This window comes from Diabrotica undecimpunctata, chromosome 3, assembly GCF_040954645.1.
Source record: "Diabrotica undecimpunctata isolate CICGRU chromosome 3, icDiaUnde3, whole genome shotgun sequence".
In the NCBI taxonomy this organism is placed as follows: Eukaryota; Metazoa; Arthropoda; class Insecta; order Coleoptera; family Chrysomelidae; genus Diabrotica; species Diabrotica undecimpunctata.
This window is the reverse complement of record NC_092805.1, coordinates 160,357,728-160,381,748: the sequence shown is the minus strand read 5'-3', so window position 1 is coordinate 160,381,748 and position 24,021 is coordinate 160,357,728. Positions and strand designations below refer to the sequence as shown.

The 24,021-nt window shown below is 31.3% G+C and overlaps 3 protein-coding genes and 1 long non-coding RNA gene across 6 annotated transcripts; 2 read left to right on the top strand and 2 right to left on the bottom strand.

The window, feature by feature from the left end:
• The first annotated feature begins 700 nt into the window (after positions 1-700).
• LOC140437704 (uncharacterized) lies at positions 701-1,974 on the top strand. The gene is made up of 3 exons (XR_011950405.1): positions 701-715; positions 1,393-1,553; positions 1,838-1,974. It is a non-coding gene; the product is annotated as an uncharacterized lncRNA (long non-coding RNA).
• Positions 1,975-2,339: 365 nt separating this feature from the next.
• Positions 2,340-5,300, bottom strand: LOC140437703 (uncharacterized). Its single transcript, XM_072527362.1, has 3 exons — positions 5,172-5,300; positions 4,607-4,759; positions 2,340-4,352 (listed from the first exon to the last, which is right to left on the bottom strand). Exons 1-3 carry the CDS (start codon positions 5,196-5,198, stop codon positions 2,340-2,342), a joined length of 2,193 nt encoding a protein of 730 aa, XP_072383463.1. The 5' UTR covers positions 5,199-5,300.
• Positions 5,301-8,068: 2,768 nt separating this feature from the next.
• Positions 8,069-10,049, top strand: LOC140437700 (peptide deformylase, mitochondrial-like). The gene is made up of 3 exons (XM_072527360.1): positions 8,069-8,518; positions 9,100-9,220; positions 9,840-10,049. Exons 1-3 carry the CDS (start codon positions 8,162-8,164, stop codon positions 10,031-10,033), a joined length of 672 nt encoding a protein of 223 aa, XP_072383461.1. The 5' UTR covers positions 8,069-8,161; the 3' UTR covers positions 10,034-10,049.
• On the bottom strand, positions 10,046-23,988 carry LOC140437697 (uncharacterized). Of its 3 annotated transcripts, none has more exons than XM_072527357.1 (9): positions 23,326-23,988; positions 21,114-21,354; positions 18,620-18,859; positions 16,012-16,304; positions 14,938-15,153; positions 14,360-14,553; positions 12,168-12,360; positions 11,610-11,970; positions 10,046-10,323 (listed from the first exon to the last, which is right to left on the bottom strand). In XM_072527357.1, exons 1-9 carry the CDS (start codon positions 23,660-23,662, stop codon positions 10,218-10,220), a joined length of 2,181 nt encoding a protein of 726 aa, XP_072383458.1. In that variant the 5' UTR covers positions 23,663-23,988; the 3' UTR covers positions 10,046-10,217. The 3 variants fall into 3 exon arrangements, with proteins under 3 accessions (XP_072383458.1, XP_072383459.1, XP_072383460.1); XM_072527358.1 differs by having other exon boundaries at positions 23,332-23,988; XM_072527359.1 differs by lacking the exon at positions 23,326-23,988 and adding an exon at positions 22,509-22,694.
• Positions 23,989-24,021: the final 33 nt, after the last annotated feature.

Sequence of the window (24,021 nt, the reverse complement as noted above, 5' to 3'; positions counted from 1 at the left end):
AACGTAATAATAATGTTGATGAAATTTTAGAATGGCCGGCACAGGTTGTAGTGTGAAGGAAAGATATTAAAAAAATGTAAAAAATAGTTATGTAATTCGGTAATTCATTCAATAGTTAATCCAGTATTGATGTAAATTCAGTATACGCGACAAATTTTCAGTGTAAAATGGAGACTGAAGTCCTTCTTCTTCTTCTCATTGCGCCGTTTCCTTTCGAAGGTTCTGAAGCGGTCCTGAAGTCCTAGATTTACGTAAATCCTGCATTAACATTGGATAAACGTTAACAACCGGTTCTGATTAATTTTAATTACCAAACTGCCTACATATCAACAGTTTTCCATAATTAGGTATTATAATCCACTAGACATCTTTATTTCATAACTATCTTTACTATTTTCCACACATCAAAGACATAAAAACGACGATTAACAGGTTTGTTCCAACACGCAATTTTTGTACGGTCCGAAAACCAGTGTTACCAATGGCTGGGCATGGAAAGATGCACCTCCCTGTCAAAAATTATGCGATTTTGTCCAAAATTATGCGCTGTGTTGTAAAACGTGTGAAGCAATCAACAAACATCAAACAAACCTTATTTTTATGTCCTTACTGTCATCTGTCACGTCCTGTCAGTTGTCATTGTAATAGTGATTGAAAATCATGATTGAAAATGGATTGAAAGCGTGTCACAGTCACAAAACAAATAAACAAAATGGTAAATGATGGTAAACAAAATAAACAAGAAACTGAAAAGAAAATAAGTAGGATTGAGGTTTAATTTTGGACGATTTTCACATTTGGTCCCATTGAAGATAGCTACAAAGGAGCTGTGAATTAAATTCACAAAACAAATTTTTGACGTTTGACTGTGTTGTCATGTCTTTATAATGTATATGTTGTAGGCTTCAATTACAAATAGAGAAGCTTTCAAAAATACATTTTTATTATATTATTATATGAATTATGCAATTTTTTATTTTTTTATATACAACACGAACGAATAAATACTCGTTTCTTCTCATATTAATTGCAGTTAATTATTACAACATTTTTTTGGCATTTGCCTTTGATAATAAGCTAATAGATTTGGCAATCCTCAAACCACCAGTTGCCAGATTGTTACAGATGGTCACCAGATGTCTGTGGAAAGTACCTGAATATTATTCTTATTATTCTTTAAAAGAATTTCTTTTTTACTGTTAGTTTGTTAACGTTCTATTGGATTTTTATTAATTATAAATCACATGCTATTTCCCGATTTATTAAAAAAACATGGCAACACAGTCAAGCGCCAACATTTCGTTCTATGAACTTGATTGACAGCTCAATTTTAGCTATCTTCAATGGAACCAAATGTGAAAATCGTCCTTAATTTTTATTTGTTGATTTAAGAGTATGTTAACTGTCATATAAAAGCTTGGCTAGGTTAGAGTGCCTTAAAATGCGAAATGCCCAAAAAAAGTGTGTGATACTGGTACACCCTTGCCCTTGATGGTTATGTTATAACTTAAAAACAAGAATATGGCGCATCTAGACTGGATTAATTTTAATAGGTGAGTACATAATTATATATATTTTTATCCTATTTAACTACAATTCATTTGATTGTGGAACCTGTTCACTTTTTAATGCTTATATGGTACTAAGAATAAGAACTATTCCATCATCATAGGCATATGAAAATATGCTCTTAAAGTGGCAACTGGGAACTGCAAGGTTCTAGTAAAATATCTATGGAAACTGAATACAATAAAAATTATAATTATGACTCTTTCCTACATATTTGTAATACTTTTTTTATAATTATGTAGTTTAACTTTTTTTTATTTTATTTCAGAATACCTTATGTACTGTGTCCTGTGTCATGAGCAATTGATGAACCTGTCTAGTTCCTCCATGGTATTTTTCTATGTTTCCTAGAGACAACTTATTGTGGAAGGAGTTTACTTATGTGCTTTTGAGGATAACAATGATACTCCTGTTATTCATATCAGCAAAGAAAATGTACCTTTGCAATTGAAAACTGTTGCATATACCTCAGATCGGTAAAATGTGAATACAAAAAGAACATGTTCAACTAATTTGTCTTCCTCAGAAACTGAAGACATAAAAGTTTGCAAATTATTTGCCAAGTTATTTTCTTTACTTAAAATATTATCAGGAAAATAGGATATTTTGAAAAATATACATCATTTGTAATATTTTAGCTTTAATAATCAGTTATGAATGGTACTTACAAGTAAACAACAGATTAAATATCTTAAACTAATGTAAATTATTCTATTAAAACAAAAACATAGGTATACTTAAAGTAGAAACATACTATATTAAAATACAAGCTACTGATTGTCTTTCCATGTATTATGGCCTAGCATTTTTTTGGATGGTATGAATTTTAAGCAACCGCCATTCTTTTCAACTCCTGCTTTGGTTGCCAAAATAGCCTTTGCTGTTGAAGAGTTTAATAAATTCCGTTTGTCACTTTTTATGTTAAACAAATCACTAAATATACGTTCTACACTAGCATTAGAGAATGGCAAAACAAAAAGTAGCTGTAGCGTTTTTTTTAAATTCGGAAATAAAAAAGCATTAGCATCATTTTTTAAATTAAATATTTGAGACCAATATTGCTCACAGTCATCTGAATTTAAATTTAATTTTTCAAAGTCTAATAAAGCGTGTCTTCTCCATTCATTATCTAACTCCTGAATATTAACATATTCTTTTAAAATAGGGAATTGATTAGTTACACATTGTAATGATTTTATTTCAAAGCTTTGTGCAATTTTGGGATCCAATATTGAAATTATTTTATAGATAGGATCGTTAAAGGTGAATCGATTTTTAATATTACTAACTAACTCTATATAGAATTCTAAAATACATTTAAAAAAACTATCAAATTCTTTTTGGTTCAAATTTGGCTTTTTTTTTAATTCTTTCAAGCTTTCTGTTGCAGCAACTCCTATATAAATATCATGTAAACTAACAAAATTTGTAGGGTTTTCATGGTTAAGTCTAAATATGTCGTTGGTTCTTTTTATTACAGACATCTTTATAAAATTAGAACACAGCGTTCTCAACAGAGTTTCAGTTTGTGGCTGAACCTTACAAAGAAGTGGTTTTTCTGACTGAAAGAGTAAATTGAAATCTGTCATTAGTCCTAAAGAATATGACATAAACTCTAGATACACCGGTGTGAACAAATTTGACATGGTTTCCAACATTGTTTCTGTTGTAATTGACGGGTCTTCAAATACATACTCTGTCAAATATGCTCTAAGTGGCTCATATTGCTCAAGTACTCTATCGACACATTCTTTAATAGATAACCATCTTGTTATGGCTGGAGAGAGTATCTTGTGAATTTTCACTTGAAAAAAATTTTGGAACTCTATAAATTTGTGTCTCCTCAAAGCACTCCTATTAAAATGACTGCCTATGTTCCGTAGCAGATCTTCCACATGCCTAGGTAATTTTAAACAGGCTTTTGATGTAGCTAAATGTGCCATATGACATGAGCATCTAATGCATACTATGTGTGGAAATTCTTCTTTTAACTTGGAAAATACAGAGTTAAACTCTCCAACCATAACATTGGTGGTATCTGATGAAAACCCTACAAAATTAGTCAGTGGAATATTCTTTGAAGTTAAACAGTTCTTTAGAATACCATATAAATCACTAGCTGTTGATCCATGAGCCTCGACAAGATCAAAAAATTGTGTTTTGGTTGAATTATTTTCATAAATTATAGTAGTGAATGCACATTGCTTTTTTACTGAAATATCAGTAGTTTCATCCATAACCAAAGAAAAAAAACATCCTGGCTCCCTTAATTTAATATATAGTTCTTCAAGAAAATTATACCCCAAGTTATTGCAAATAATTGACTTAGCTTTGGTTCGTTTTAAGTGTAATTGTTTAGCAATTTTCGAGTCATAACATATATTTTGAATTAAAGGAGTTAGGGTGTCTACTAATAAAAATGGCAGGTTATTGCTTGCCAACAAGGCACATAACTTTAACTCTGCCGTTTTTACAGCTACATCATCAGCATTTGGTTTATACAATTCAGTGAGTTTAGTATTGCTCGCCACTTTTGTCCAATTTAATTTATGCCTTTCACTTATTGAATGTTTTAGTAATACACTTTTATGAGCTACAATATCACAATCACATACCTTGCAATAGGCGTACTCATTACCCTCAGATGATGGTTGTTTTATTGATTTTTCTAACCAATTCTTAAACTGTGGTACACTTTTCCAAGAGCTGTTAAAAGTCTTCTTTTTTTCACTCTTTGATGCTTTCTCTATTTTTATTTTCTTTTTTGCTGGTGTAGGATCATTCTAAAAATATAATCATAATTTAGATGGTGTAAATCAATAAAATATTAGTCAAAGTCAAATACAAATGTATTTCACTACTGTAGTAGTTTTAAATCTTTCTCATATTATACCTAATTTCTGTAATTATATCTGATATTTGTAGTTTATAGTTTAATTTAATTATATTATCTATATAATTTTAATAAATAAATACGATATGAAGTCTGTGTTTTTATGTAATTTTTATAAAATTATCAATTGCTTCAATACATTACCATAGTATCGCCATTGTCACTCATAATATGAGAATGTGTGGGAGCAGGATAAATAGGGGAGCCTTCAACTTGATGACTGCAACCTGGCTTTTCTACATCAAGTGGTACTGGGGAATCTTTCTGCTTATTTGTCTCTGTTTCCTGATGTTTACTCTAAAAAACAATTTGCTTTATTAAAACACAAAATTTAATTTTAAGAAGCTTAAAAGATCTATACAAAATCTACTGAACTTTTACCTCTCATTCACAGCAGGTATATGTTGGTAATTTTGATTTTTGAAGAAGCATAAAGATATTGTAAACTATATGGTACTTAAAAAAACCAATAAGTACCATTAATTATTGTATAGGAAATGATTTTTTGATGTGAACAAAAAATAATTATTTTAAACTATTGAACATGCATCCTAGAAGGTACAAATTTAGTTATGGTTAATGCTTATGTGATTTCTCTATTATATATATATATATATATATATATATATATATATATATATATATATATATATATATATATATATATATATATAAATGATTGTAACTTTTAACTATTTTTTATATTTACCTTAAAACTGAAAAGCCACTTATCCATTTTCTATATATTTTTTAGTTTCTTTGCACAAACACAACACACAAAGTAACAGTTGAAGAAGTACACTTGAATAATTAATTTTTTTTTTCAATTTGTGCCTTATATTTATATATGTAATTTAATGTGAAATCCCTGTAAATACAAATGTGAAGTACCTACCTACTCAAATATATGTGAAACCTTTCCTTCAATGTGTATTGATTGGGTATTGTCAGATAGGGGGATTTTTCTGGTGAGAAATATTTGCTTGGGGAATAACAGGGCACTTTATAGTTAGATTCTTACTACAAAGAATGAAAAATGATTTTAATGTAAATGTTATTTATATTATACAAATGACCTTTTCCTTTTCAGTACCTTTCAATAATTGCTCCCTCCAAATAATGGTGAAATTTTTAAAACAAATTTATTTTTTGGTTTTGAGATATTTAATATGTCTTGGCAGACCTCACCCGCCTACTCCTGTTACTATGGGAAATTGAGATTCATATACTTGTTATGCAGTTTTTTCGGTTTCTTACAAATTATTACATATATAGAAATTATTACATTTTATGATCTGACAAAGTAAGGAATAGAGATTCCTATAATTTTGTTAGATACACTTCTAGATGTTAACCTATGGTATTATTCTATGGCCTCATGAATGTTGCTGCTGTCAATTCGTTCGAATTATAAAAAAAACAATTCAGAAGAATTTAAACATTGCTGAAAAATATTTGAAAGATTTAGGAATATGACAAAATAAAATATGAGGAAAGCTTTGAACCCTCATTTAGCTTGAGTTGTACAACAACCAGCATTACACTTATCAAATACCCCTATACCAGGCCCATTAGAAATGACCACCAATAAAAAAAAGAAATTGCAAATACTAAAAAAGATAGAAAACGCGATATTTTTGCACATTTTGTCTGTCCTGGTTGTGTATGGAGAACATTGTAGCATGTTGCTCTGAATGCACAGAGAACAATTTGGAGTAAAATTCAAAGTTGTATTTTGAGCAGAGAATTTTTCTGTTTATTGTTATAACCAAATTTGTGTAGGTTAATATTTGTATTTTAATAAAACATCTGTAGGAATTTTGGAAAACATTTGTTTACCAAGTGCTAATAAAAGTTAAACAAAGCAGAAAATTAAAGGTTTTAGATTAATTCCTATATTTTTTGAAAAATAAAACAACAAAAATAGAATAACATAAGGTCCTTAAGTAATAGACACGTAAACCGACAAAATACTTAAAAACATTATGTGAATGTTATCTGAAATTTGTAAGTCATTTAAATTTTGGTCCTGATGGACTCCACAGGTGACTTTTTCAGACCACCCGTCCACTCCCGGGTTAACCCTAAACCACTCTTAATGAAGGTGACTCAGGTGGCCGAAAATCAATTTTTACATGTTGTAAATTTATTTTCGATATAATGCCGCCATAGAATGGAAATTTTCTTCCATAAAGTAATTTTTATTTGCTAAAGTTAATGCTGTATAACTATAAAATGTCAGGTCAGTACAAACATCTTTTTTTAAAGGAAAAAAGAAGACGCGGACTCTTCTTATAAACGTTGTAAGCTGTGGCTTGGCCTTGGCTTTTTCTTTTGCTTAGCTGGATTATGCGAAATTGTGCGATTTTATGCGCCGATTGGCAACACTGCCGAAAACAGTCACGAAACTACTTGTACCGTTTTTAATGCGCATGTTCATCATTTGTATCGTCTGATGACGGTAATGGACAGTGGGAGTGTGACGTCACAACTGTCAATTATTTTCCAAACAAAAGTTGAAATGTCCAATCTCAAGACTTTTTAATTTCTATAAAGTTAACATTTTGCTTCCTCTGCTACTTTTTCTTTTAAGTATAGTGCTTTTTACGATAATACCATCATAATTCAGTGTTCTATTTCTATGAAATATAGTTTAAAAGTTTAAATTAAAGACATTCTAACCTTACTTTATTGATACATCCATTTTATTGCTATTTTATAAAACAACATGCTTTATTATTTACACAACCTTGTAAAATTGTTGTAGTAACTATTAGAATACTTAGTTATTGCAAAAAGCGGAAAGATTCTGTAAAAAAAAGTGAAAAAATAGCGAAAAATACAAATTATCCACACTAAACAAGGTTTGTTTGGAAAGTTAAACTGACAGATGTCAATAAAATCTACGTCATCACTTCCACGGTCCATTTGTAAACTGATGTTGGAACGATTTTCTGACAACTGAAATAATTTGGTGACAATTTATTTTTTCATTTTATTTATTTAATTATTAATCAGTAGTTTGCACAAATTTAAAATAAAGACCAATCTACCTAAATAATTCTGGTTTTTCACCCTAGGTTCGGCTAATAACTCCAAATCATCCTCACTACTATAATAATCAGAAAAATCACTAATTCCTTCATCGTCAGTCTTATTTATAAAGTTATAAATAACGAGAAACAAATTATATATAAATAAATAATAAGTCTATCATAAGCATGTGATAAAATCGTTAACCTAACTTCTTTTTTCTGAACAAATTGAAAGAAGTAGAATAAAATCCTAGTGCGCAAGTCATCCCAACCAGTACATGCATTTGCCAGATTACTGAAATTATCGTCACGAAACCGTCACTGGGTGATCATAATTTTTGTTGGAACGGTCGGAAGGACGATGAGATGAACGATCATATTTTTGTTGGAACGTATTTTGTTTAGTGCGCAGGAGCGTAACCGTTACGTGACGGTTTTTTGTTGTGTTGGAACAAACCTAACAATGTTACGATTCAAATTAGTGTACTCTCTTGACGTAATTTCGGGCTTAATGTTCATTGGTTAGTCGGAAGAGGTAACCGTAGTAAGTCTACGAACCGTGCCCTTTAACTGTCTTTAATCTTGTATATGCTGTGATTATCCATGCTTTTTGAAAGGTTATGTAAAGAAAAACGGGATTTAAAAATTTGAATCACTTTTAAAAATGAGAATGCAACAAAGTGTACGTTATATTAGTTACAAAACATTGAGGACCTGGTACGCTAATTTGGTTAAACCAAAACCTAATGATCCACCTTACAGTCATATTGTTCAAATAGGTGATCCAAATTTACGAGCATCATCAGAAAGAATTTGTGAAGATGACATTTGCACACCCGAGGCTCAATATCTTATTAAAAAATTACGAAGTGCCTTCCAAAGTGATAACTGTGTAGGACTGTCAGCACCACAAATTGGAATACCTCTGCAAGTTATAATAGCAGAATTCAATGAAAAACACTTAAAAGGATATTCAAAAAATGAAATTAAAGCTAAGGAGATGACTATTCAACCACAAACAGTAAGTAAAACAACGTTTTGGATTATGTTAAAAATAAGATGAAAAAAATTAACAGATGTAGACGATATGATCTGAAGATGGTGACATTAATAGTTGCTGGATACTATCAAGTCCTCAGTGATAATATAATAGGAACATACACTTCTAAAACAAGTAATGAGCCAGAACAGCCTTTTAAACTCCCTAAAGGAAAGTTGCTGGCTTTTATTAAGAGCAAGATAAATTACCATATTTTTTATCAAACTTAACACAATTTTTGTAAAAAATATTCTAAAACATTGCAGGAATCTTGTGAAATATATTAGATCTGTATTGTACAAGAAGTTAAAGTAACTGAAGAAATAAAACAGGAGCAAAGCATATCAAGAACCATCAACATAAATCTCAAATTGTTTAACTTTTAGTAAATATTCATGCATCTATAATTTTGATTATACAATATTCTGATTTTTATTGTTATTAATGTGGTAATAAACACAGTGATTTGGATCCAAGAAATATTAAAATGTTATATTGAGTAAAGCAAATATCTAGACATTTAAATTAGTTATGAACATAATGCCAGTATATACTAGTTTTAGGTAATTATAAATCCACAAATAAGAATTGTAGATTACACAAAGGTGGTTTTTCCAGAATCTTGTGAAAGCATGAAGGGATATTATGCCGATGTACCTAGATATAGGTCTATTGAGGTAAAAGGTAAGTTAATATATTGAAAATATTTTTTTATATTGTATTCAGTACCTGCCTACAAATAATATTGTACTTAACAATCAATAGTCTAAGATCTCTTGTGTTTAAGCTACAGGATGTTAGTAAAATTAAAATATTTTTATTAACAAATCAGTCATTTTCCTAAAGAAGTTATATAATATTGTTCTGAAGCTATTTTCTGTGGCATTTTAAAGCAATTAAGTTATATATTAGATCTTAAATTAACTTGTAGATGGCGCCATATTTGACATATTGAACAGGATATATTTTTTTCTGAATATCCCATATTTATTAGTACTTCCTATACCTTATTTTTAAATATCTTCTGTAAGTAATAAAACTTAATTAGAAAATTTGTGCTTAGCAGCTTATTTGAGCAGCAGTTAAATTCTTCTTTATAATAGTAGTATAATTGTGGAATGAGCTCAAAGATCTTATCAAACCTATACTACTGGTTGACTGATTCTCATGTCATTCATGGTGGTATTTTGTCTTTAATTTGATTGGGAGATTTGTCCTGGATTCTATATTAATTTCTAACGAGCTGCCACATAATTTTGACATTCTAACATTTGGAATAATCTAATTATTAATTATTTTTTAGGATGGAATGAAAAAGGTGCCTTATTCTCCATTTTAGCCCATGGATGGTGGGCACGAATACTTCAACATGAGATAGACCACCTCCAAGGAAAAATGTATGTAGATATCATGGAACCTAGATCATTAACTTGTTCTTGCTGGCATGAAGTGAACGAAAGAGGAGGAAGAGTGCATATACCTTTAGGAACTAAATAAAAAACTTAAAAATCTAGTCATATATTTATTTTCTACAATACGTTGTGAAATGAAAAAAAAATATATATATATATATACATATACATTTAAGATAAATTGCTTGTAATGACATCAGACCATTAACCTACAGATAATGTAAATTAAATTTTAAATAAAGTACGAAAAATATATAATATCAATGCATTTATGCATTAGGTGCATGTACCCATGCAGCAGTTGATGTCTGTGGTTCTCCTGTCCTTATATCATTTGGATATGTTACAAGAAACAGTTCGTGGCCATTAATATACCTGTAATAACAATAAAAACAATTAAAGACAAAAAAATGTGAATTCAATTCTTTTTCAAATAAAAATAAACAGTATATAGAGCTCAGATATTGAAGAACACGACAGAATTCGTGTATGTAACAAAAACCTTTCAAGAAAAACCAATTTGTTTTAACCTAAGAATACTAGCAACTTATAGGTCCATGGATCTAATGCAATTTGACAATATTGGACAGGTATTTTTCAAAAACTACACCTTTTGGTCTACAATTTGACACGCCTTATATTTATTTATGTCTTCAAAAGGAACTATATACAGTTTCAAGACTATGTCTTCTCTGTCTGGAGTTATTTGTAACTTTAATGACCTTTGGTCTATTGACCCTAAATATGGTTCTTACTTGGACTAAGATCATATACCAATTTTCAAGGTTTAATTAGAACTTTTCCTTCAATAGATTTCGCACAAACAACTTCACATTTTCAAGAATTTTTTGATAAATATATTAGTACAGAAAGACAAAAGGTGGAGCTGACCAGTTACTATTAAAAAAATAAAAAGAAAATTACCCAACAACATATTTTCTCTATTATGATAGATAGAACAAAAAGAGCTGAAGAAAGAATAATAAAATAAACTACAGCACACATACTTTAAAGTTGCAGATGTGAATGACAGAGAGAATATTCAAAATAATGAAATGCAAAGTCATATGTTCAAATTCAACATTGTGGTAAAAATAAAATTATTACTTTGATCTAAAATTAAAACATATACAAACAGAAATCACACACGCTATGAAAATCGCGATTATAAATCAGTTTTAACAAATGCAGAGAAAAAATGATCCTCCTAGTGTTACACCATCTTGTGAATGAAGGAGAATCTCAATAGATGTTTTTGTGGGACTGATTTTAAAGTTCAAGAAACAATTAAAAAATTTAAAGGGAAAATCCCAGTTGTTGGCTGTATACCATAGTTAAAAAACTTACAATGAAGGAAAAACTTGTGTTTACTTGATTAAAGATTAAAGTGATTGTAAGATTAAAGTGATTAAAGATTGTGATTGAAGATTGAATGATGAATGTATTGTAATTTTAAAAATGTGGTGACACGAGGTTGATGTTATAGGATTTCACTTAATGGAGCATACAAGATCCTCATTCGAAAAAGGACATTAGAGTCCAGCAGTTGATACCATACATTACAACAATTCAACACTTTCTAGGATATTCTTAAGCCGTGTACAATATTTTATTCAAAATCACCCTGACATTTACAGCCTGGCTAACTAAAAAATACTTACAAATTTCTGTTAGGTACTCTGACAGTTCTTGTCTCGTCATCCAATTCTTCTTGTGTATACTCGGTAAGCAACTGGCCGGCAGCCTCCTCATCTTCAATATGTAGCTCGCTGCTTAATTCCTCCTCCTCTATAATTTCAACTTTTTCCACTTTCGAAATAGTTCTAATGGATTTGGAATTCGTCGATGGTCCTTTAGAATGTGTTTTCTGATGTCTCTTCATGTCCGATCTAACTCTGAAAGGTTTTCCACATACACCACACATATGAGGCTTCTCACCAGTGTGTATTTTCCGATGGTTTTGGAGGTAGGAGGATGCCCTGAAGGATTTGCCGCAAAATTCACATTTGTAATTGCGTTCACCTAAAAGTAATATGGTGTTAAGTGCAATAAAATAAAATTTATTCAAAAGTTGTTCTAAAAAACTGGGGTAAAATTTTATCTTTTACATTTTGTTTCACAATAATAATCTACTTTTGGGAGTCACATGAGAGTTACAGGACAATAAATAAATTCTAGGTGTTTTGACAAGTAAACAATAAGCTCAAATCACATATTACCTGTATGGATTCTTCTATGTACAACCAAAGAATATTTTCGAGCAAATTCTTTGCCACAATATTCGCATTGAAAATTCTTTTCCGTAGAATGTAAGGATGTTATGTGATACTTCAGGTCTCCCCATTGCCTGAACCGTTTTCCACAATGTTCACAACTGTAAGGTTTATCTCCAGAATGAAGCCGCAAGTGGACCTATAATAAAAAAGAGCTTCAAAATTTTGTTGAACTAACTTAAAAATTATATTAACATGGGTTTCCACAAAAAGATTTGAATTTTTATATATTGTTTGGTTGAGTTTACCGAAAGTACAAGCTGAATATAGCCGCAAATGTCAAAATATTTCGGTTTGGCAGTGTTGACATGTTTTTATAATGCATATGTGGTATGTTTCGAATATAAAGAGATAAAGGTTTTAAATTTGATTATACTATTTTATGAATTCTGCAATTTTTAATTTATATGAATCAATAACGAGTATATATTTGTCTCTTTCGAGATTAATTGCAAACATTTGTTGTAATCTGGCAACTGCTGATTTGACGATTGCCAAATCTATTCCCTAATCTATCAAAGGGCAATAGCTAAAAAAATGTCTAATAATTAACTGCAATTAATCTCCAAAGAAACAAATATTTACTCATTGTTGTTTTATATAAATCAAAAATTGCAGAATTCATAACATAATATAAACAAAATGTACTTTTCTAAAGCTTTATCTTTTTATATTTGAAGCATACAGCATCTACATTATAAAAACATGCCAACACTGCTATAGCGAAATTTTGTGTTCCATGTTTGACATTTGCGGCTATAATCAGCTTGTACTTTTGGTAAACTCAACCTATTATTGAATTCCTTTCATTCTATGGGATTCACTTGGGAATGGGAGAAAAAATCAAATCTGATGCATCTTTGATTCGGGTTTTGACCGAAAAAGACAGGCACAGATATAGGAGTAGGATCAGAGTTAACTGCACATGGATGTGTAGAATTTGATGTCAATAAATGACCAACCTACTGTGAAAGGGAAGAGGCTGATTATTTTCTACTTTAATTACAAATTTATGCCTATACATTGTGTATTCAGATGAGCGACAAAAGAATGAAAGCTGTTTTAACTGTGAGACCCAGATGATCAGTAATTCGGAGCCAAACTGATGTTTTAAGAGAATATGATTCTAGATCTGAAAACCGAAGGTTTCTATGGACATATCAGCAATGACATGAGAAGATGGAGAGCCATCAGTGGGGTTCCAGGTACTTGGCTGAAGAAATTGTCTATACAAAATAAATAAGTAAAACATTTATTTACAAGATCAGCCACAACCAAACAGGTGTTTATCCGGATTATTCTGCATAACAACGAGAAATCTTCGATGAGAATGTTGGTAAATAGAGACATCACACCAAAACTCACAATGTCCTGTTAGGAGCAAAATCAAGTACACGAAATATATGAAATTATGGTAGAGAAAGAAGCGCGAATAGTATAAGAATTCGTTTTAGAAGTATTTTGCAAGTTTCGGTTAGGTTAGATTCAATATGAGTGGGTGCTTAACCATCCCTTCACTTGACCTAAGGGGTCTATTGTGGCCCATTCTTAAGTCAAAGTTGTCCCTTCAGTCCAGTCTTTTTAACAAAGTCTATTACGGCCTTTGGTGACATTTTGCACGTTTGTATGTTGATAAGTTATTGGTATTGACAGGGAGATCATATTGTGAAGGAAGAAATTTCACGTTATACTTTAAACATGGGATCACGATTGATCACCACACTGTTATATAATGCATCGTTTAGTTAATAATCTATTTTGTATATCAGAAGGAGTATCAAGAGTGACAATATCGGTGCTATTGTCCGCTAGAAAGATTAGTATCTCAGAAAAGTAAAGAACATTTTTTAGAGCTGCAAATTCATCGTAACAAATGTTAAAAATAGGTGTTGACACACTCTGATTTCAGTTGTTTCTAATGTTTAAAATTTTAATAATGCCTTAAGTAAAATAAGAAATAAAAAAAAAATTCTTTATAAAATTTACATTCTAAATATAAATAAATTTATATTTATTTGCAAAATACAATGTTTTGTAAATTTTGCTAGTGATATAATCTACTTTATTCTTATTTCTTAATTTAATTTAAAAGATAGTTATTACACATTATATTTCACAAATATTCACATTTTACATACCTTTAGAGCACTAGAAGCGAAAAAGCTCTTGCCACATTGGTCACACTGGTGGGGACGAATACCAGAATGGCTCTTCATGTGATAAACGAGAGAATTTTTGTGTGTGAAGACACGATCACATTCGTTACAATTGTGAGTCGCTTTTTTCTTATTCTTTTTGTTGATTTTCTTAACTACCGCCAAAGGAGCAGATTCTGAAAAATAAATTTAATTACAATTTCTAATGCAAAATTGGAATTGAGTTACATGATAAAAGATGTTTACTTATTTCATTGAGTATTAGTAACCATTTCTTCAGTAAGTACTTTGACAGTGGAATGATTCAACATACAGAGAGGAATAGAAAAAAATAACGCTAAATTTTAGAATCACGAGAATCAATAGGGGAATTTTCCATTTCCAAAAAAATGGATTAATGATCATGATCAGTGAGATTAAATATTTTATGCTTGGTGATTGCAGACGATCAAAATATTGGGGACTACTTTTCAGTCCTTGTAGGCCTAGGACACAATACAAATTAGTCAAAATATTTTTGTTATATACAGAATAATCAAATAATAAAATATTTCACCTACCTGTATTGCCTGTTGTTGCTCTACAGGTAACTAAATGTTGCAATAATATGGCCCTTAACGGGAATGGCTGATTACAGAGGTGGCAAATATGATCATTTCCAGATTCCAGCTCCTTTAAGTCTTCTTCAGTCTGATGTATTTCTTCTTCCCTGTACCATGCTTTGGAATCGTCTTCTTCTGGTTCAGGTTCATTTGTATCCACCACCATTGTTATACCTATAAATGTTTAATGACAAAATGAGTTTATAGTGAATAATTACGTGTCTTGTGAAAATATTTTGTTGAATACTTCGATAGAATTTAGGAAGTATCTGGCAGGTTTTGGGTTGCCATCGTGCTGTTCCTCTTTGATGTGTTCGTGGGCTACCAAGAAACCAAGAGAACAGCAACACACAAGGTAAAGGCATATTTTACTGTGCATAGGAGTTGCATGTCGAAAAAGAACTCTAATAAATAGTTGGCTGGAGGTTCCAAACTGCACCTCTTTTCATATTATATTTAGATTGCGAGTTCTGTACATTCGAATTCTTATTTCTTCCAGACTAGCTAGAGACCAAATCAACAAAAATAAAACAACGAAGATGCTGAATGTCCCAAAAGCTAACAAAATTAATTTTAAAGATATCCAGCAGACTAAGGAAGAGTAACCAACTCCTACCATTAGAGGACTTTTACAGAAAAAAATAAGGTGAAGCTTCTACATATAATATCCAGAAACTTTTGTACCAACCGAAATTAAATACATACATAAGACTTCGAACACCAACAGACAATTAGTTGGACAAGTAGAACATCCAATACTGAAGTCCTAATAAAAATGAACACTCTCGGCCACTGGTAAACAAGGCTAAACAAAGAATGTGCTACATAGAATATGAACGGGTACAACTTATATTTGAAGAAAAGATAAAAGTGAAACTTAGCTTGGGTTGGAAAAAGGAATCGTGGCTGAGAAATATAAGGAAGTGGAAAAAATATAAGGAAGATACTCTAATAAATGTATAAATAAAAACCAAAGAATAGAATTACATTTTAAAAACTACACCAAAAGATATATATCGCAAGTTCACTTACCTTCCATGAGATCTTCAGGTTCACTGAACTCATCAATAGGTTCATTTTTGCTTGGGTGTATATCTCTCATGTGAGCTTCAAAAGTCTTTTGTCTTCTGAATGTCTTATTACACTCAATACAACTTAAATTAAGGAGACTGGACAGTAAACTTTCTTGGCGGTCGTGTTCAACGTGTTCCGTTTTTTCAGGTGTGGATTTTTTATCTATATTAGTACTAGGTAGTTCTTTCGGAGGTCCAGTTGGTAAACCACCTCCTCCGGGTTCATAATGTTTCTTTAAGTGTTCGAAGAACCTTTACAAAGAGAAAATATTGTTATTTTGTTAGTTAATCTAAAAATTTATGGATGATTTCTGTATTTCTGCCTTCTGGAATAAGATATATCCGCTGTTTATATTACTGGGTGTTCAAAAAGAGTAGCGTGATTTTATTTTTCTATTGTACATTATAATGGGATGATGCAGAGAGCGTCATGTACTGCTTTGTGGAGACTCATTAGTAATACAGTCATACTCAAGGACACATCGTGCGTTTTGCGTGTGAGCCTATTACCGAAACAGTTGTTTCATAGATAGTTTGCACTCCACCTTTGTATTTTAAGACATACATTATGTTCTTGCAATGCACCAAGTGATGATAGCATTATGAAGTGGATTCGGATGTTTGAGAATACTGGATCAGCTGTAAGAATTACAAACAAAGGTCATAGAGCCATAGCCTGGGCTGCAGTATCTGGTAAAGTCATCATCCCTTTACATTTCCAAGAAGGCCAAAGCGAATGCCCATTCACTGTGAAGACTGAACATGTATCTTGCCATAATGTATTTATTTATTTATTAAGGGACAATCGCCCTATTAAAATACAATGTAAACATTATTGATAAATTACAGAAGATTCTTAACGTAACCTACTTAAATTAAATTTAAAAATTTTAATCATACAAAAAATAAAAGTAGGAACAGTAAATAACAAACATTAACAAAGAATGTACAAAACACAAGGACACCGAGCTATCACACACAGTTCTTAAGCTGAGCTTTAAATTCTTTTGGAATACTATAACAATCCAACCTTTGGGAATATTGATTAGCAAACCTTGGTGTTCTAGATGTGAAGGAATTGTGTCAGTAGTTTGTGTGAAGGGGTCTAACATAAAAGGGTTGATTTAGCCTTATTTGTCCACTGGGAACATGGAGATTAATTTTTTCCAATAGTTGAGGAACAAAAATAATAGAGTGCAGTATACTATAAAACATAGTGAGATCTTTATGCATGCGTCGGATTTGGAGAGAAGTTATGTTGAGGAACCTTTCCAAATATTTGAATAGTTAATTTCTTCAATCCTCTGGTTTTGTTTAAATGCAACAAATCTTAAGAATTTGTGTTGAACTCTCTCAATAGCTTGAATATGGGTGTTATAGTGAGCAGACCAAACACATGAACAGTAATCTAGGTGGGGTCTCACAAGTGCATAAAACAAAACTTTTATGGATAGGATATTTAGAAAGTCGTTAGCACAACGTTTAATAAATCCTAAAAGTTGAAGTGATTTTGAGACAACAGATGAGATATGGTTGATGTAGGATAAGCTGGAATCAAGCACAACACCTAGGTCTTTTATCTGAGATACATTAGAGAGTCTAAAGGACAACCATTAATAGTATAGATATGCTTTGTAGGAGTTTTATTCCGACCAAAAACCATTAAATGACACTTTTTAACATTTCCGTTGCTGTCACACCAATAGCTCAACCGATCCAAATCAGAGTGTAGTTTTTGATAGTCACCATCATTCTCAATTTTCAAATATAATTTTAAATCGTCGGCAAACATTAAGAAAGAAGCAAAGAGGAAACAGGGGACAATGTCATTAACATAGTTATTGAATAGAAGAGGTCCTAGGTGTGATCCTTGTGGTACTCCTGAAAGTACTTTAATCACAAACGATTGAAAACCCTGAACATGTACTATTTGTATTCTTTCAGTTAGGTAGGATAACAACCATTCTAAAAGTTCACTCTGGATACACAGACTCCTCAACTTATTGATTAAAATCTTGTGTGATTTACCCGGTCAAACGCCTTTGTCTGTGTCTACAGCATGAACCTGGGAGCCATCTTCAAGAGATTCTATAAAGAAATCAGTAAATGTCAATAAATTAAGTTCAGTGGAGCAGCTAGAGAGAAATCCAAATTGCTGGTTGATAAGACAGCCTTTTAAAGTTGCTGACAAATAGTCACAGACAAGGCTCTCAAAAACTTTGGGAATACAACTTAGAATGCTAATAGGCTGATAATTGTTCACTTGAGAATTATCTCCAGATTTTAGTATTGGGGTAATAAAGCTAGTTTTCCAGTAGAACGGGAACATCCCTGTCTTTAATGGCAGGTTAAATATGTGAAAAAGAGGTCTAGAAAGTAAAAAGCTAAAGTGTCTAAGAAAAGAAGTTGTTGCTATCCAAAACCACCAATATTCTTTTTGAAAACCCTATAAAAACAAGATTGTTTTCCTATTTAATATTTCTATCATAGTTTATATTTAAGCACTAAGAAACAAATGGATAAGACTACAGAACACATCAAAAAATAAACAAAACACTAATACTTACTTGAGTTGTTCCGTAAAAGGTTCATTACAAATTTGGCAGTTAAACGCGTTAACTTGGTTGACTGGAGTGATTGTAGTTTGACATAAGATTTCATGTTGTGCAAATTCATCATTAGAGCTAAATGATTGTTCACAAAGATTGCAGACAATATTTTTGGAAGCTGATACAGTGCTCTTCTTGAGTTTCCTTGAAATTCTTTTTTTGTGGGGTAGGCTTTTCTTAGAAGTACGAGGTTCATTTCTTAAAAATCATATAAAATGTTAAAAAGTAAAGATTTAACATGACTTCAAAATAATTCAATATGCTGAGCTTAGGGGAAAAACGAAGTAGTAAGTAATTCGAATAAAGAAAATTAGTTTTAACCTGAAATGTATTGCAATATACTGTGTATGCTACCGTTTTTTGTCACCTTATCATTATTAACTAATACAGTGGGACCTCGATTATCAGTCAGGGTACCGGAGCAAGGGTATGACGGATAATCGAAAAAACGGTTAAAAGAACATTAAAAAAAATTCATAGTACAACTCTCAAATTTTTTTGTATGTTTTGTTTGACAATATAAGACATATTTGTCTACGAACAATCGAATTAATCAGTTGGCGCTACAGCCCTTCGTGAGCCTTGGCCTGCTTCAAAACATTCTTCCATCCTTCCCTATCAAGTGTCTGTCTTCTCCAGCTCCTCACTCCAATCTCCCTCAGATCTTCCTGTACATCGTCCAGATATCTGAGTTTAGGTCGCCCCCTTCTTCTTCTTCCGACCAACCTGTTTAGCATAGTTATTTTAGTGGGATCACTCTCATCCATCCGCATAACGTGGCCCACCCACCTTAGGAGGTTTATTTTGATGGTCTTCACAATATCTGCATCACCAAAAAGTCTATAGAGTTCAAAGTTATATCACAATCGAATTAATTTGGTTTAAAATATTCTGAAATCTTTGTTTTACTGTTGCTTCACATTTTTCAACGGCTGAATTTCTTAATCGGCATAAGATATGCAATCTACTTTATTGGCTTTTTCTTGTCAAGAAAACCACGCGATGAATTGTTGCATGTGCGACGTGGCTTCTCTAGCTTCTTTATACAAATCTTTGTCAGTTGCAATAGCATCATCGACATCACTACCGTCAAATCCCAAGTCTGTGTCAGCTTCTGAATTTGTTTCATCTGCCTCTGTTACCGTTTCAAAGATTTCATCATCTGTCAGCAATCGATAGCCGTTTGCGTCCTCATCACAAATGAACCATTCGTTTATGTCATCTTTAGGCAACGAAAACAAAACAGTTAATTCAGCCATAACTCACGCTCGTCTGTCACGAGGGCATTTTCATCTTCGGTTGATTCAGGCCATAGTTCCACGCTCTTTTCAGTGTTACTTCCGAAACATCAGCCGAAGCATCCGCAGCATTATCGGCTGCGTGTTTTAAGTTGTATGCTTTTCAGTATTCTTGCAAAGAATATTCCTCTTCCATAACAAGGTATAACAAATTTTTTCTGTGTCATCTTTTGAAAGTTTTAATGACTGATTGATCCACTGGTTATATCAAGGATGTTGTATTCGCAGACAGAAAAGAGCATGTGGTATTTGTATCATCACTTCGCAGCATACTGGCTTCCGGATGAGCAGGTGCATTGTCCAAAATGAAAATCGCCTTTGGTGGCAAATTTTTTGATTGCAAGTATTGTCGAACGTCCGGTATAAAAACCTTTTTGAAAAAACAGGGTATTAGAAAAATAGATAAACAGTGAGCGAATATTTCTTGGGAAATCCATGCATTATGTTGTGCGTAATAGTTAACGGAAAGCCTGTTCATATTGATGCCCTTGAAACAAGATGCTTTTTTTACTTTAGCCTATTTTCATTTATTTCAGGTAGTAGATATTTTTGTGTTACATTTGCAGTTTAGTTTATATTTTTGTTATTCATTTTCATTATTACTTTCAACATTATATGACCTTTTATGACTGGCTTTTTGAATTTTTTTTTATTTATATATACCCTTACTATAATTCTAAGCCCCTTAAAAGTATGTCTTTCCTAAAGACATGTTTTTCAACTTAATTAATTACCTTCATTTTGGACATGGAGTCCATCAACTTGCATATTAAATAATTAAAGAGTGGACTTTCCTCTTTTAAAAAAAAATTGGAAATAATCTCCACTTTTGTATTAAAAAATACCTATTAATTAACACCATTGTTAAATGTTATGAATGATTTAAATATCTACTTAAACTTTTTACAAAATTCATTTTAATATAGTTTTTTATGTAATGTTAAAAAATTGACCTATTAACACAACATAGGTGTTACATTTAATTTTTTAGAAGTAATTGACTTCACAAATGTCAAAAAATTTTCATAGTAGTATTTTAATGTTTAAAAGGAAACATTTTTGGACATTACTCCGAAATTTATTCTAGCTCATTGAATTTTTCCTCAGTTCCATGTATGACCTAGATTATAAATAATAAAAACAATTATATTTACTTTAAAGATTCCCTATCAGAATCTCCCTTATCATCATCTTTTTTTATAATACTCTTGTCAATTGGCTCGTCTTCAGTGAACGATTGGTTATTTACAGTTGTAAATCGAACAGTATCAACTAGTTTATTGAGTGGCTGCTGCTCCACGTAAATATTATCAGAATTTACAATCCTCAAGAAACTTGTACCTCCACCCTTTTCACTGCTAATAATCAACTGAGATTCATCCAATATCTTTGTTCCTGTAGAAAAAAAGGTAATTAGATACAAATATATTAACTAATAAGAAAAAAGTATATATAATAATAAAAGTAAAGGTATATTAGGAACAACTAAGGCTGTTCTTATATAGGGAAAGTGGTTCTTATAATACGAGAAGTCCTGATTTAACTAGGTGTATCTAATTAGAATTTGCAAGAGAACATCTTGATTGGACAATTCACAAACAAGAAAGGATTTTCTTTACAGAAGAGTCTCCATTTAATCTAAGATTACAGTGTCATTATCATAGGTTTGAGGAAGACCTAATGACCGTTACGCACTAGTCTGCTCTGAGATAGATTGTCTGCATTTTAAAGAACAAAATCTCTTGTGGATCTAATTGGGAAATGGGAAACCATATTAGGCATGAAAATGTTCCAAACAATTCGGAAACTACAGTGGAATAATAGTAACATCTTGGCCAAGATGTAAAATGATCTAATGATAAAACGCTCTATTTTTAAGTAGATATTTCTAGGTATAACAAAAAGATTAGCCTCATTCTCTCTTAAACATGCAATCGCAAGTCATGGAATTACTATAGTTTTTCTAAAATGGAAGTCACAAAATACCTTAATGCTCCTGAAGGTGGAGACCTACCAGGCACAACTTCTAGTTATCAGTGAACATTAAGTTCCCATAACATAAATTATTGGCAGTTACAATTAAAGTGGGAGGAATTAAAACAATATTTTTTCAAAAATTTCAACCTATAACAATTCCCTAAGTGTTATGTTGATAAACTAAATAACCACAGTACATTTGGTTTATCTAAGGCCTAAGGGTCTTCTGCTTCAGCCTGCATATTCCACTTACAAGGCATCCTTAACATAACAGTAATCCTATCCAATATCCATGGAAAGTGCTATAGAGAAAAAAACAATGAAGTGGAGCCCACTTACAAAAACTCTCTTTTGTGAAAATAGGTCACAAGAACTACACAGTTTTAAAACAAAAAAAGCTTAACCTAACATGAGAAAAATAAAATTACAATGACATTTATGGTATTTATAAACACACAATCCATTAAGGCTAGGAACTAAATATCCAGTAGCATGTAAACCACAACATTAAGATTGATAACCAATTATGAGCCCATGGCATGCAGTAAATGGATAAAAAAATAAAAAGTTACCCAGTAAAGGGGAAAAGTGCTGGATTAGTTTTTTCATATGGATAAAAATTGCACTAGCATGATCCACAGACTATGGAAATAAGTCTAACCATCTGCACATTGTGATAGAAGACATGTGTAGTAACAATAAGCATAGGGACATGCAATAAGATGATTAGCTAAAGTCATTCAACTTTGTGAACTAATTTACACAAAATATGTGGTAACATTGAAAAATACAGTTTTTTTGGCTATACAATATTTTATATTGTCATAGAAGTATTTATTTATAGAAGTCAAATGTGACAAGTATGGAATATGAAAATTTAATTTCCAAAGCATTAATTTGAAATATTTATTGTCAAAAGTTAGTATTATAAAATTATTACAGCAGTTAAAAGAGAAAAGACTAAACTTTGTTAATTACATAGTCATTGCTATTATTGCTTTTGGTACAACTTCATTTCTTTTTAATTCTTCAGGCTGTATTGCATGTGATAATATGAGGTATTTATGTATTATATAAGTAGTACTTAAAATAAGTAACTGCGAATGCTTTGCATAATACAGAACATTAGAAAAACTAAAAAGTACTCAAATTAAAGATGAGTAAGGAGTAAATCCCAAAGAATATGAATGGAAGACCACTGTATATAATAAAATAACATGAACATAAAAAATGAATAACTTACAAGGAACAATAAAACAAAATTCATCCCCATAAAGACAACAAAAGAATAAAATGCACCTATATGGAATATTCCTATATTAAAAAGTAATATATAATTACTTAAGTATAATTATACTGATTATTTAAGTATAGTACAAAGGAAATTACCTATACCTAAGTTGGAGGTAGCAACTAATGAAGGTAAAGGAGTATCTTGCAACTGTTGTTGTTTTTGTTGTTGGCTAAGTTGTACAGCTACTAAAGCAGCAGCTAAGTTTCTATCTTCTTCTGTAAGATCTTGTGTAAGTAAATCTTCAGAAGCATAACTAACTGGTATAAAGTCGTTTCCACCTAAATCTACAACTAGTCCATGTTGTTGTTGTAAAAGCTCTTGACTTAAAAGTTGGGCATTTTCTGGAACCCTTTGAATCATATATTGGGGTGTTGTTCCATCTCCACCAATAACAATGTTCTCCAATGTTTCTCTGTTAGACTTGCTTTCCATTCTTAAAATGTTATAAACAAAATATTCTTTTCCTAGAACTTATATTTGAGTTTTTAAACGAGCCGCCACTGTAACTTATATTATGTTGACACGACGTTTCAAGGTCATAATTTTCCCAGAAAATGCGAAGTGTGTAACCCTTAATCAAAAAGTCTCTTACTTTCTAAAACGTAATTTATCAAAATCTTAAGAGTGCAGATACTCAATAATCCAATTATTTAGATGAAAACTTTAAAGATTGCTTTGTAATCCAAATATTGAAATTAAAATTGACAACAACGCACTAACACTGTATACAGACGCCATTCTTATTCAGATAATGAGTTGCATGTTCCGTGTATAAAATGGGTTGTTGACTT

Coding starts and splice junctions, on each gene's coding strand:
- LOC140437700 (XM_072527360.1), top strand. CDS start 8,162: ATGAGAATGCAACAAAGTGTACGTTATATTAGTTACAAAACATTGAGG. Junction 8,519..9,099: donor TGACTATTCAACCACAAACA/GTAAGTAAAACA, acceptor TACTAGTTTTAG/GTAATTATAAATCCACAAAT. Junction 9,221..9,839: donor TAGGTCTATTGAGGTAAAAG/GTAAGTTAATAT, acceptor ATTATTTTTTAG/GATGGAATGAAAAAGGTGCC.
- LOC140437697 (XM_072527357.1), bottom strand. CDS start 23,662: ATGGAAAGCAAGTCTAACAGAGAAACATTGGAGAACATTGTTATTGGT. Junction 11,971..12,167: donor ACATAGAAGAATCCATACAG/GTAATATGTGAT, acceptor TATTACTTTTAG/GTGAACGCAATTACAAATGT. Junction 10,324..11,609: donor AGAGTACCTAACAGAAATTT/GTAAGTATTTTT, acceptor TTGTTATTACAG/GTATATTAATGGCCACGAAC.
- LOC140437703 (XM_072527362.1), bottom strand. CDS start 5,198: ATGGATAAGTGGCTTTTCAGTTTTAAG. Junction 4,760..5,171: donor AGTGGCTTTTCAGTTTTAAG/GTAAATATAAAA, acceptor ATTGTTTTTTAG/AGTAAACATCAGGAAACAGA. Junction 4,353..4,606: donor GTGACAATGGCGATACTATG/GTAATGTATTGA, acceptor TTATATTTTTAG/AATGATCCTACACCAGCAAA.